The sequence below is a fragment of the Antechinus flavipes genome, chromosome 1, assembly GCF_016432865.1.
Source record: "Antechinus flavipes isolate AdamAnt ecotype Samford, QLD, Australia chromosome 1, AdamAnt_v2, whole genome shotgun sequence".
NCBI lineage: Eukaryota > Metazoa > Chordata > Mammalia > Dasyuromorphia > Dasyuridae > Antechinus > Antechinus flavipes.
In genome coordinates, this window is record NC_067398.1 from 354,465,199 (window position 1) to 354,480,133 (window position 14,935).

General features: G+C 32.8%; 1 protein-coding gene across 1 annotated transcript in view; it reads right to left on the reverse strand.

The window, feature by feature from the left end:
• Positions 1 to 14,935, reverse strand: part of DCC (DCC netrin 1 receptor) — a 233,288-nt gene that overhangs the window by 116,342 nt on the left and 102,011 nt on the right. Inside the window, exon 8 of the mRNA XM_051973301.1 lies at positions 5,029 to 5,061. Within this exon, the coding sequence (XP_051829261.1) occupies positions 5,029 to 5,061 (33 nt within the window). The remainder of the gene's footprint in view (positions 1 to 5,028; positions 5,062 to 14,935) is intronic.

Consider the following 14,935-nt stretch of genomic DNA (forward strand, 5'->3'; position numbering starts at 1 on the left):
AAGATTAGTAATTAAAAATTGCGTGGTTCAAAAGAAAAATTGTTAAAGCTGAGTAGGATGTAATTTTAAAAAGCAAAACCATAGGAAAAGTTAAAATGAATAATTATCTTCTACAAATGAATTGTGAGAGAAAGAATTGACAGAAGAATTAGATGGGGGAGGAGATCTGGTAGTCCTGAAATCCTATTCTCATCAAGTATGGGTTAAATAAGGAATAATACACAATAGATCTAGAGGGCCATAAATGCCTTCTAAATTCATAAAGAAATAAGAAGGTAGAGGCATAGTGAGGGGAAGAGGAAAAGGAAGAGATTTTTAGAGGAAACCCTACTCATATTACATCTAGATTATAGAGAGAACAGCATATACATTTGGAAGAGAATAAAAATTTCCTTAATAATTAAAAAAGAAATGAGGTGAAAGAATAGAATAAGGTGAGAGTATGGAAGGGTATATAGATTAATGGGAATGGAGTAAGATGTGTAGATTAATGAAAATATGCTTAAAAAGGATGGAAAATGTGGGAGAAGATAAAGGAAGGACCAGGGAGGAGGAGAAGGTTAAATAATAGGAGGGCAAAGTAGCAGGTAGAAGTAAATCAATTGAGTCAGGAGGGATAAGAAATAAGAGATACACACAAACCTAATAATAAAGATAAAGAGCAGAAAATTTTAGATTAAAAAAAGTATCACAAAGTTTATAGAAGCCTATGTGGTATATAGACTGGCTTTCACTCTTTGTTGAATAAACTTTCCTTGAAGAAACCATGACTTGATCTAAGTGTGAAGAAAAAGAGACAGAAGTTACAAAATACTATGATAGTATAGTAGTTGTGAGGATGGTGGAAAAACAGTTGGAAGGGGAAATCAAGATGTCATGAACCTTAGGATTACAAAATTTAGAGCCACGTATTCATTTTAAAAAGTGATTACTTAGCATTTCACTGTGTAATTGGTTTCTCCAAGTTTTTTCTGAGATAATATGGCCCATGAAGCTTCCTGAGATATATAGTTCAAGATCTTAGTATTTAAATTATTCTACCATTTCTATCCTCTGTGGTAGATGGCTTTAAAGTGTAATACATTCATGATTAAATCAAGAAAATTATTGTTTTACAAAAGGGAAGCCTGAGAAATAGAATGTGTGTGTGTATGCATGTTTAGAGACTGGACTTATTAAATTATTAGTTGCAGATACTGGGTTAGACACTGTAATTTTAGCAACTTAGTCTTTAGTCAAAATGATAGAACAAATTCTCTTCTGGCCTGAGGGGAGCCTGAAATATTTCCATAGTCAAGGTAATGGAAACTGTTATTTTAGTTTATTAATTTTAAGGAAACTTTCTGTTCTATTCTAATTTCTTTTTAAATTACAGTTCTTAGCAAATAAATAATAAGCACTTAAGAAATATTTATTGGTTGATTGATTTCATGCACATCTCACTGGTTTTGGTCACTTTACAGATATTTTTCTTTATTTCCAAGAATTAAAGAGGAGAGGAAATAACTTCTTTTTTGTTTTTTCTTTAACTATTTATTCTTTATGGTCCCTTTCACCTGAGGTTTATGTTCCTATATTACCCTACTTTGCACTCTTTTTCAGCTGGTTAGTTTGTACATCTCCCCAGAACTTTCAGAATCAGATTAAGATGTAATTGAGAAATGTTCAACAAAAATCAATAAAAACACAATACACCATAGGTAATGTTAATTTGTGGTTTTCTAAATCAATATGCATCCTGCTTGGATCCATATTTAGTTGAATTTCATACTATTGCCATGTATAACCCTAAAAATTCAAGGATTTTAAGACTTGAAAGTACTTCACAGCATTCAACATCTCTTCCCCTCCTTCTCCACTCTCTTTCTACTACTCATACTTTTTTTATGTTTTAGAATTTAGAGAGGTTATGAATTGAAAGGGAAAAAGGGAGAAAGAGAAAATAAATAATAAGGAAAAATAGAGTCTGAAAATGATGTGAATGATTCAAGCTGAAAATTTTTGGCCAAGAAGTAAAACTTCCAAAGAAGTTCCCATTAAAGAAAATCATTTGCACACAGGATAAGAGGCTTATCACAAACTATCTAATATCTTCAAAGTAGCACTAATAGATTGATGAATTAGAGACTTCCTCCAAATTATTGTTAAATGAAAAATACAGATGACTTTTATAGATTATTAGATGTCATAATTATCAGTTTTCTGGAGAAAGAAATGGCAAACCACTTCAGTATTTTTGCCAACAAAATCCTAAATGAGATCACCAAGTCAGACATAAATGAAAAGACTGAACAATACAACAATTATTAATTTTATAGATAATTAAATCATAGTTATTTGAAAGCAGGGACTCTCTTTCATCTCTTTCTGTATCCCTAGAACTTAGTATGGTACCTAGCATATAGCAGATGCTTAATAAATATTTATTAATTTATTGTTACTTTTTGATTGTTTGCAAGGACATTTCACAGAACTATTTGTTTTTCTCTTCTGATACTCAAAATTGTCCTGCTGCATATCTATTTGGGTTTCACTCTGACCCATAATGCCATATTTTCTCAGAGGAAATATTTTTTTGAGAGTCTATAAGTTTATCAGATTGAGGCAAGGAGGGGAGAATTAGTCAAATAATGAGGAAAATAAAATCTACCCTTTCAGTTTTGGAATATATTATGACTTGTATATTCAGATCAATATCCTCTTCCTATTTAAACTGGTTTGGGGTCTGTGTATAGAGTAGGAGAAATGGATATTTAATTTGTGTTTTTTCTGATTTAACATCTATTGAGAAGACTGATGTTATGAACAAAATATGTATTTATTTTTGATAGTTAGAAAATATCAAGTGCTTTCTTTGTAAGAATTGAAAGATCCATTTTGGAATCACCAAATTGTAGTCAATTGATCCCCATGGAACATCAGAATGACTTGAGTTTGATTTAAAATTTAGAATCCCCAAACTTGACAAATTATGTTCCCAGCTGTGTTAAAATAAAGCACCACAGGGGTGATAATGTGTACTGGTCCTTTCTAAGTCATACAGAGGAAATATAAGATGTATTTTTTTCAATAGAGTAATAGGAATACATTGGCAATAACGGTTCTTAAGTCTGGCTGTTCTCTCTGCCTTTCTCAATCCAAAATCAATTGAGAAATTATAGTATAACATATGGGTATCTTGACCCTAGAGAGAAGGTGAGAATGAATCAGAAATACCAGGTAAATAAGAACACTGAACATTTTGTGCTAGAAAGCTAGGAAGATGCTCTGTGTTATTATTTTCTATTCAGTGTCATGCTTACCTGGCCTTCCATACATGCATGTTTGCATGTAATTTCAGCTTCCAAGAACATAGTCATTCTATAGGAGCACAGGTTCTTATATTTAGATTTAGAAGGGACTTCAGAGATTATCAAATATAATTCCCTCATTGGATAAAGAGGAAAATAAAAAGCGTGGAGGGAATAAGTAAGCTAGTAAGAATTTATGGTGGAATTTGAATGCTGATTTTCATGACTCTAAATCACATACTCTATCTGCCTCACAACTTGGGTAGGAAGTTGGAGGAAGGTGTGTTAGGTGATGCTTACTAACAAGGAAATGGAAGAAAAACGAAAATGTTTAATTGGGATTTTAACATCATTTTTCTTTTTTCCTGATCAATTATTTGAAGCTGAGATTCAGGTAGCACTATGTATAATTCACTCAAGTGAATAGGTATTACTACAATACCCACTAATTATTAGTATTTTGCAGGAACATTACTATTTAATAGATATGGAAACCGTGGAGAAATTTTAAATAGAAACAGCCAGAATAAAACATGTGTGAGGAATGATAATAATCCCTATCTCATTTATCTTTTATATACTTTAATGGCTTGATTTCTCTTCCCTTTAAATCTTTTTTCTACATCTCCTTTTAAAAGCATTATGTGAGGAAACAACAATGTACATTCTCCTAGAAAAAATATGTATATAGATTCATAACAATTGCCCCCAAAGTCCCAAATATCCTCGTTGGAGTTTTTCTGTTCCCCCTAAAAAAAGGAAAGACTGGGGAAAATAATGTTTTTTCCCCAACTCTATTTGATTTTAGGCTTACCAAGAATGTTCTGTTAACAATTTGGATATGCTATATCCAAAGCAGAAAAAAAATTGCTGGCATTGCATCTTTAAATTAAAGAACACAAACTAAGTTGATCTGTCCTGCCAGGCATTTAAAAACTTACCCTCCTTGAAATACCCAAACTCCCTGAAAAACACAAGGCATAAACAATCCTTTTCTGTGTACTATTCATTGTTAATATAAAGAGGGATCCAATACCAATTTACCAAATGGCCTACAAATCAGAGTAATACTAAACTCTGTTCTGCTCCCAGGTTGACAAATAACTCCCATTTACCTTTATGTAGAATCATTGCAAAGACATCACATTGCCACTCTACACAACTTTTTAGACAAAAAGAGCATACAGATGATAAAATGTTTAGAGTAGAGAAGGCTTTCGATTCAAGCAATGGGAAAACTTATTGTTGGAATTAGCAATGCCAAAGCTGGTAAAAGGTTGACTCCACTTTGCTTTCTTTTAATAAAGGGCACTGATTGGGGAGAAGGGAAAATGATTTATGGTTTTCTGCCATGGCTACAGAACTTTAATCTATAGCTCAGGAAAGGGTGCAAGAGCAGCTTGAAAATTATGCTGAGCTTAATTATACTTAATGTGAATTATTCAGAAGTGCAGACAGAGACTAAAAATTTATTTCATACAAAGAAGCTTGACATTTTAATTGGTCCTTCAGAAAAGAGACAAAACAATTTCCTCTCAAGAAAATTTACATCTTCCCCATCAAAGCAGCAGCCTCAACTGAGCAGAACTTCATTAACAAGATTAATTATCGCTCCAGTGTCTGCCTCATCAGGTGTATAGCCCAGGTGAAAAGCAGAATGCAAAGTGACATCTGACATCATTTCAAACATATAGCATTGATTCAAGTAGGAGAAAGTGACAGATTGAGGTCACTGTACCTTGGTCGTTAGCCATTTTGTCAGGGTGCTCCACTGCAAGCAAAGAGAGAGAGAGAGAGAGAGAGAGAGAGAGAGAGAGAGAGAGAGAGAGAGAGAGAGAGAGAGAATTATTAGACTTTGACAGTTCCCAGTAGAGAAATTGACATATCAAATCAACAATTTTGTTAGCAAGTTTTCATATCAAAACCAGTACCCCCATTGCACTGAAAATGTAGTGACCAGAATTAAAAGTAATAGTTACATTTTCATTTGAAAAAGTCTCCCAAAAAATTGAAAAAAAAGATGCAATCATTGTGATTGTTATAAAATCCCCAGTATTCACCCCTCTACAACAGAAAAGTTAATGGTGTTCATATCTTTCCTCAATATGATCTGAGAATAATTATACAGAAATTTTAATTAAAGGTAAAATTAGGAAAAAAAGCAGGAAAAAAATAAGAGCTCAACTACTAAATAATTATTACCTAAATACAGTTCACTCTGACAGTTATTTTGCATTGTCAATGATCTTCATAAGAAAGTTTATCCTATTTCCATGATATGCCTCATAATGTCATAAAATATAGTACACTCTAAAGTAAGTTTGATAACACTTTAGAATGTGTAGAGACAGCAACAAATTTTGAGCTGTCAGAGTCTCAGATCCTTTATGAATATCATGTAGGAAACTATTTCTTCATTATTTGAAGAAAAAAAGCAGGTACCTTTTTGTTAGAAAAAATTAAGACTAACAGAAGAGATAAATCAGAACTACAATATTACATTTCTAGAAACTTGATATGTACCACTCTATCAATCTTCTTTTTTTCTATCAGATTATATTTCTTGATGGCAAGAATATATTGATAATGCCTCCTGAGAGTCTAGCAGAATTTGCCTAGAATTGATATTTATATATATTTGTTTAATTGAATTAGATTGAATGTTGTAGATTTTTTGGTCAGCTAATGTTAGCATTGCATGTTAGGGCCTACCTCATCCTTTCAATGTTATACTTTATCAGTTACTTCAGTGACACAAGGCTGTCTTTGAAACTTCTGGTATATCTGCAGGAGTTTGCTTAGTTCCTTAGGGTACTTCAAGGATTTGTTACATCGATCTGGGAATGCAGCATTGGCTCAAATCACTGAACCTTTTGGGACCTTAATTTCCTCAATAATAAAATGAGAGGATTGGGCTATATGACTTCTCATATTTCTTCTGGCTTTAAAGCTATGTTCTATGTGCCAGTTATGTTTATGCAGAAAAAAAAAAGATGATTTCAGGTTCACCTATTTCATTCTATTCCAGAGAGCTATCTCACAATGTATGCCCTTGGTCACAAGGAGATCAGACAAGGGAATATGGATGGACAAAAGTTCCTTTCATATTAATAGGATATATGTGTTTGCATGACAAGGGAACAGATTTAAGAATTAGGTAATCCACTTTTATATTAGTTTTCAATGACATGTAGAAATAGTAAAAGCAGAGGGAGATTTTATAGGAAAATGTGCTTTCTATTAAATCACAAGAAACATTTTTTGAATAATGAGCTACTTTTAAAAGAAAGTTTTAAAGATATACATAAATTAGATTTGTATTAAAACTGAAGTTTACTTATTAGATAGACTTTTGTTAGATAAATCATAAGACCGTCTACCACTTTTTCATTTTTCTTCCTCATTATTCAAGAGGGATAAAATTCAACTTCTCTTTGTTCCCTGAAATATAAAAGTATTATCTTATTGGCTGGTAGTTTAGTAGGGCAGACTACAAAATTTAGTTCTTATTTTGTGTCCTTGAGAAATACAATCATCATGTTACACAAATCATAGTACACTACTATTCTCAGGAGAATTACAATTGCAGGTGACCCAAAGTACAGTGGAAATATACATAGTAGGTGTAAGTAAACTATAACAAAGCTTTTTAAACTGTGGGTTATAACCCCATATGGAATCTTGTAACTAAATGTGGGGGATTCACAAAGTTACTATTTGTCAGTAAATGTTTCTTTTGTATACCTATTCTATATACCTACATACTCAGGATTGTGTAAAATTTTTTTGGGTGAAAAACGGTCATGAATGGAAAAAGTTTTAGCAAGTCCTGAGTTATATCCCATATTGTAACAGGGATCTGGGATCTGATTGTAGGAAAAAAAACTCCAAAGAACATGGCATTAGGCCTGGATAAGAATTTTGTCATGAAGAAATATGAAAAGTAGTCTTCTAGCCTTTGTTTGGTATACCTTCTAATAAGGGTATTTCACCACTTCTTGAAGCATCTTAACCCACTTTTGGAGAGGTGTAATTATGAGGAAGTTTTCCTTTATATTGAAACTATTTAGAACTTCTTGTAGAATCAAGCAAAAAAAAAAAAAGCCTATCTTTTCATCTGATAGTTCTTTAAATATTTAAAGCTATCAGTCTCCTCCCCTCTGCAAGTCTTCTTTTTTCCAAGCTAAATACCAACAGATCCTTTGATTATTTCTCATATGACAAACTCAGTCTCGACATCCCTTATGTTGGCTTCCTTCCTCCACAGATTTGTTAGCCTAGATTCTGGAGTCTGAAGTCTTTGATAATATCTTTTAAATCATTTGTTTATGATGATATATTTAATTTTACTGTAGCTACAAGTCAACAATGGTGATACTGTTGTTTAACAACAACAACAACAAAAGTCTCAGAGACTACAAATTCTAGGCCAATGAATTTGACTTAAATTCTTAATAAATTCTGCAATGCATTATTTAAAAGAAGTAGGAGAACCAGTAGTAATTGCTTGTCTCAGGAAATATCAACTTACCCAGCTCAGCTTTTTTGTGTGTATATGCCCATGGTCTACACATGATTAATTGTCTAGCTTATCAATATTTTAAAAAATATGACACCCTGAACTAAACATATTTCCCTTTATGTGATCTGATTGAAGCAGAGTATCTCAGGTCTAGTGCCTCTCCATGATTGGATTGTTTCTCAATAAAGTTTAAAAATTGCATTCATTTTTTTATCTGCCACACTACACTACTGATGAATAGTGAGTTTGCAATCTACTAAAACATTTAGATGTTTTTGTATGAAAAAGACCTGATCATGTTTTTTTGAACCCATATTGTAATATTCAATCACAAACATTAAATTGTATCACATTAGCTTCAGCCTTATATTTTTACCTCATACAGATCTTTTTGAATTCTGGCTTTGTCATCTAGTTTGTTAGTTATCTTTCTAAACTCTGTGGAATCTTCAAATGTGATAAGCAAACCATTAATGCTTTTTTTTTCCAGCTGTTAGTAAAAATGTAAAACAGCATAGGGCCAATCAGGAGTCAAGTCCTATCATTTCTACCTCCATAACAACTCTCATTTTGCGAGAAAAAAAGCCTCATTCTTTCCTTTGACACTGCAACCATCCTGATACAGGCTGCGTACTTCAAACCTGGATAATTGCCATAGCCTAATTTTTGCTTCAAATCTTTCCCCATTCCAGTCCATCTTCCACTCAGCTTTCAGTGTGATCTTTCTAAAGGCCAAGTCTGATCATATCACCTTTTGACCACCATTAAATAAAGTTTGGTGGCTTGTTTCATAACCTGGCCTTTTTTTTTTAACCTTTCCAGTCTTCTTAGTCCTTATTCTTCTCCAAATATTCTGTGACTTGGTCTTATTAGCCTTGCTGCTATTTCTTGCTCATAAAACTCATCTCATTCCTCTGAAAATTTTCACTAGCTGTCCCTTATGCCTGGAACTTTTTCTTCCTGATTTTTGCTATCTAGCTTTACTGGCTTTCTTCAAATCTCACCTTATTTAAAAAGATTTTTTAGGTCCTCCTTAATCTGAATGCCTTCCCCTAAAACATTTTATTCTCTTATATATATATATATATATATATATATATATATATATATATTATATATATATGTATATATATATACACACATACATACACACACACATACACAGTATATACACTTGTGTATATTCTGTATATTATCTTTGTACATATGGGATAGTACATACATATACATACATATATACATATTATTGTTGTCTTTTGTTTTTGAAGAAATGATATCACTATTACAATCTAGGTACAGTGTGTGCGACTGTCACTGATCAGACCAGCATACACATATACATACATACACAAACATAAATATATATGCATGTACATACATACACATAAATATATACCTATAACACACATGCGCAATACAACAAGCATATTGTATACCTGTAACATTGGGTGCATTACACATATGTATGTCTGCACATATGCTTATATGTGTGCATGTGTATATGTAGCTTTAGATACAAGCATTTATCTATATCTATGTTGCTTGCACATAGTTGTTTGTATTTTATTTCCCCCTTTAGACAGGGAGTTCCTTGAGGTGAAGGATGACTTCTTTTAATCTTTCTTTATATATTTAGTACAAACTTACTTAGTTTATGAGTCAGTTTAATACAAACATACTTAGATACATAATAAATTTTAATTGATTGACCATGGGGACTGAACTGGAGATTTCCTTCCAATATGACATCAGATCACTGATTACACCTTAGATTTAGGCATACGACTCATTTTAAATCCACCTAATTGTACTATCCCATATTTTTCCATGTGTTCAATAAGAATAGCATAAAATATTTTGTCAAATATTTATTAAACTTTAGGTAAATTATGCCTATAGCATTTTTCTGTTCTACCAACTTATTAATAGCATTGAAAAAAGTAAATTGAGATTGTCAACAATTATTCACTGATTTTATATGTTAATTGCTTCTTTTCTTTGATATTCACAAGCCATCTCTTTATTTTATTTTTTATAGAAATAATAATTTACTCTTGTGTACTACAGATTAGAGCTTACAAAGAAAGAAGATTAAACAATAATACTGAGTACAATGACAGTGTCTAACATGATATAGAATATTTTCCCCTACTATTTACCCACTTTTCTTCCTCTGTAGAGGAAGAAGTGTCTGAAAAGTTTTTCTTTAAAATATTTTTCTTTAAATTCCTTAAGAGTTGAATACTTCTCATGATCTTTTCTTTTCTTTCTTTTTTTTTGAATAACTTTTTATTGACAGAACCCATGCCAGGGTAATTTTTTACAACATTATCCCTTGCATTCAATTATGTTCCGATTTTTCCCCTCCCCCAGATGGCAAGCAGTCCTATACATGTTAAATAGGTTAAAGTATATCCTAGATACAATATATGTGTGCAGAACTGAACAGTTCTCTTGTTGCACAGGGAGAATTGGATTCAGAAGGTATAAATAACCCAGGAAGAAAAACAAAAATGCAAGCAGTTTATATTCATTTCCCAGTGTCCTTTCTTTGGGTGTAGCTGCTTCTGTCCATCCTTGATCAATTGAAACTGAATTAGCTCTCTTTATCGAAGATATCCACTTCCATCAGAATATATCATCATACAGTATCGTTGTTGAGGTATATAATGATCTCCTGGCCCTGCTTGTTTCACTCAGCATCAGTTCATGTAAGTCTCGCCAGTCCTCTCTGTATTCATCCTGCTGGTCATTTCTTACAGAACAATAATATTCCATAATATTCATATACCACAATTTACCCAACCATTCTCCAATTGATGGGCATCCATTCATTTTCCAGCTTTTAGCCACTTCAAACAGACAAGCCATCTCTTTAATATAATTCTAGAATCTACTAGAAGTTAGGGTTAAACTCATTGTACTACAATTTTCAAATCCCAGTTTCATACATTCAAAAAGTCATTAATACCAATCATGTGCTTGGTAAGTGCCATAAAAGATTTCATCTAGGGCATGTATGAATATAAAATGGAATATTTGACAAAGTTTTTCGTGATATTTTTGTGGACAAAATGGTGAGATTATTGGATATATTCCCCTACATTCAGAGGAAATTTAAACTGATTATATGGCTGGATCCAAAGGGTGGTCATTGCTAATTTAATGTCATTTTGGAAAATTTTGATTGCAGTGCCTGAGAAATCTCTAACTGGCCCTGTGGCATTTAACATTTTTAGTAACAAAAAGGAAGTGACCTGTTGATACATAAAGGGGGATGGATAAAGAGATGCCATTTCTTCCACAAAATGTATATTTTTTTACATGGGCAGACCTGTTTTGGAGGATTTATGTCAAGACAATTATTAGTCTAGCAGGATGAGACAGAGTAAAAGCAAAACCCACACTAGAAAGATTCAGAGACACTTAAGGATCAATGAAAAGATAGAGTTAAGACTTTAAAACGGTACCCCAAATACAACATTAGAGGTTATTTTGCTGCCATAAAAGCTGCTTGAGGTAGAAGGAAAATAAGAAACAAACTCTTAGATTTCTCAGTGCCCAAATTGTCAAAAATATAAAAGAAATAACAGATATATGGCCATCTAGGTTTACTGTCTAGAGACTCTCATCAGCACAAACTCATTTTAATGGAAATATTTGTAGGTGGTAAAAGAAAACCTGCTTCATGTTCTTCATTTTCATTATTCGTTTTTCCTTTTGTCTTCAACTTAGTGCATTCATTATCCACAGACTTAACTAAAAAGGTTTTTTTTTTTTTTCCTCTTCAAAGTGACTAGAATTAATGTGCATTTTAATGGAAATTCCATATTCACTGTAACCTTATGGCTCTTTTCTGTAGTTATTAATGGCTGTCTCAATATAACTTTGATTTTCTTCAGTTAAAGTACCAGACTGGTGATTATTGTTCCAAAGGAGAGCTAAACAAATTCTGAGGTTTAGATTTTACCAGAGTTGAGAAAAATATTTGGGTAAAGGATTTGTATATTCTTCTGTCACTTATGAGGACCACTTGACTGTCCTCACAGGGAAGATAAAGTAGTGAATTTATAGGATCACAAGAGGATAGGATTTTAGAGACCTTAGTTTTTCTTTTGTCCTATAACAGCTTTCATGACTGAAAGGAACTCTCATTTTAGGAAACTCTTTTTACCAATGTGCACCAGTACATGTTCTACAATTGTAAGCTTAAAGAGTTGTCCAGGACCCTAGGAGTTTAAATACTTTAGCCAATATGTATCATAAGGTGGGATCTGAATCAGGGTTTTCCTGATTTGGAATCCAAGGAGACCCAATGCAAAATCTCTGATTTCTCACTACATCTTTCAGAAATCTTCCAATTCCCTCATTTTATAGTTGAAGAAATGAAATTTTTCAGAGAGGTGAAGTGACTTGTCAATATCATAGACTGAAATTACTAGTTATTATATAGAATAGGGATTTAAGATAATGTAGTATGAAAGAACACTGGAATAGAAGCTTAGAGAAGTGTTTTAGTTCCAAGTTTCTTCTCAGTAATTGGGTAAAAATTTGCAAGTCACTTTTCTTCTTGAATCTCAGTTTTTATGACTGAGTGGTTGGACCACTTGTTCTCTAAAATCCCTTTCATTTCATCATTTATGACTGTGACTTCAGATACTTTGTGACTATTAGACTTCATCTTCCACCAAATGATAGGGTTGGTAGCACCAATAGTCCTACCATCTATTATTTTCTTATAACTGTTATTCACTATCTTCCTGTGAGTAACACCTCCTAAATTTCACTTCCCATTTTCTTGTTCTCATCCTCCAAATTTCTCTCTCCTATGACCCAATCTTACTATGTCTATACCTTTTTGCTGTACTCTATGGAATTTCCAATCAATAATAAATAAACTTGTCTTCATTCTGGATTTCTTCCTTTCATAATCTTTTAATCTACTTGCACTCAGAAAACTGACTTCACCCACATGATAACGTATCCCTTGCCATTTTTCTGGTTTTTACTGTGCATTCTCATATCCACAGACACAGTAGTTCAGAGAGGGGAGTTAAAAACTCTCTTCTTCATGACCTCTTTGATTTTTCCTTTTTGGCTATCATTCAACAAATTCTCTTTTAAGGTTTCATTTAATAAAAAAAAAATTCACTGTATGTAGATCCTATTGAATACTATCTAGTCCTACCATCCCATATTCCATCCCAAGTTATTCCCCTTCCTTTTACAAAAAGTGTTGTACTTAGCTCACTCTTTCTCTTTCCCTTCACTTCTGCTCTTATTCTACATTTATCTTAAAGTTCCCTTAAACACTCTGACATACCAATTCCTCAATATCCTTAAATCCTATTATCTAGTTTTCCACTCTAATCAAGTCACATTCAGGACTGTTAATATCCCAGATCTTAAAATGACTCATACATGTTTTACTTCTTTGATCAAAGGTTCAGATATTCCTTTTGCTGACTAAAATTTCTATCATATTATATCACTCAATATCTCATTGTTTTTAAACATTTTTGCACTCATCATCACCTCTAATACTTCCTAATAAATTTCCAAATAAATACTTTCTATGTCTTGTCAATTCCTGAAATAAGTCAAAGCCACGAATTGAGGAATAAATTGTATTTAGTTGTGATACCTGCCACTTTCTGTTGGCATTATATTTCCCATCTCCAAGACCCATGCAAAGGATTCTTATACCTTTAGGAGGAGAGGGAGAGAATGCATAATGAGGTAACAAAGCTTAATCAAGAGATTCTTAAAGGCTTTTGACAACCAAGACCAGGAAAACCACTTCATCTTGGCTATTTTGCCCTTGATGCCATAAATCTAAAAGGAAGGGGGCAAATACAAGAATCTGACATCCAGATTATGCTATATTCCTATACAAAGTAAAATTTCTAAGGTGGAGGGTGGGGGAGGATCAACCTAGTCAAGAATAAATATCTGAAAAATACAAAGACATTTATGAAATTCTGACATTATTAGGATCATTAAGGGAGAGGCATTCCACATTACATTTGGTATTAACAATTTTTTTTATCATTATCTTTACAATTTTCTGTCAATCTCATACTCTGGTTACATTTTCTTCCCTGATTCTCAATTGATAGTCAATTCAATTCCACACTGCCTTATATTCCCAAATACATTGCTCCCTTGTTTACTGCCATTCATCCCTCTTAATACCTCAGTCCTGCATTACTCCTATTGTTCATCTCCTTTACTCTTACTCATGTGTTTACGAAGCAAACCTAAAGAAATTCAGACATGACAAAGCTGACTGTGTCTATGAGAAATTTATGTTATCCAATTTCAGCTAGCTCTTAACTCCACACTATTCTAAGGCAATCCTTTTACTCCTCCTTGATTGAATTTCTATGCCACTTCCCAGAAAAACTGATCCAAGACATCTTTTCCTCTACTTATGCTTCTAAAAGTTGCTTTTCTCTACATCCTCCGAAATGGGTATCAAACCTCTTAACTGCCTGTAAACTCCCTTTCTCTAAATCCTAAAACTCCTTGACATTTCCTATTGTCCCTTTCTTTCCTCTCATCTCTGAACAATGAGATTTTTCTCTCTTTTTCAATATAAATTATCTACATGTGTCTTTGATTCCATCCACTTTTTAGTTCCTCAATAGATTATACTCCTCAAAGCAATCGCCCCTGCTGTTTTCTCTTCAATCTTTCTTTGCTTAATTGTTCTTTCCCAACTTCAAGGAAACATGACTAAATCTTCCCATTAAAAAAAAATAAAACAAAAAACCCTCTTCATAAGTCTTTCAATCCCATTAACACATAATCCTTTATTTCTCCTTCCTTTCACAATCAATTTTTTTTGGGGGGATAACAAACAAACACTTTTTATCCATTTCCTCTCCTCTTATTCTTTATCTTTTTGCAATGTAGCTTGTGACTTCATCATTCAGCAAAGCATTTCTCCAAAATTACCAGTGATCATTTAAATGTCAAATTTTTTGGTCATTTAAAAAATCTTTATCTTTCTTGATCTCTCTGCTGTACTCAACAATGTTGACCACCCTTTTGTCCAGAAAACTTTTGCCTCCTTTGTTTTCTCTGTCATTATTATCTACATGTTCTTTTCCTATGAATT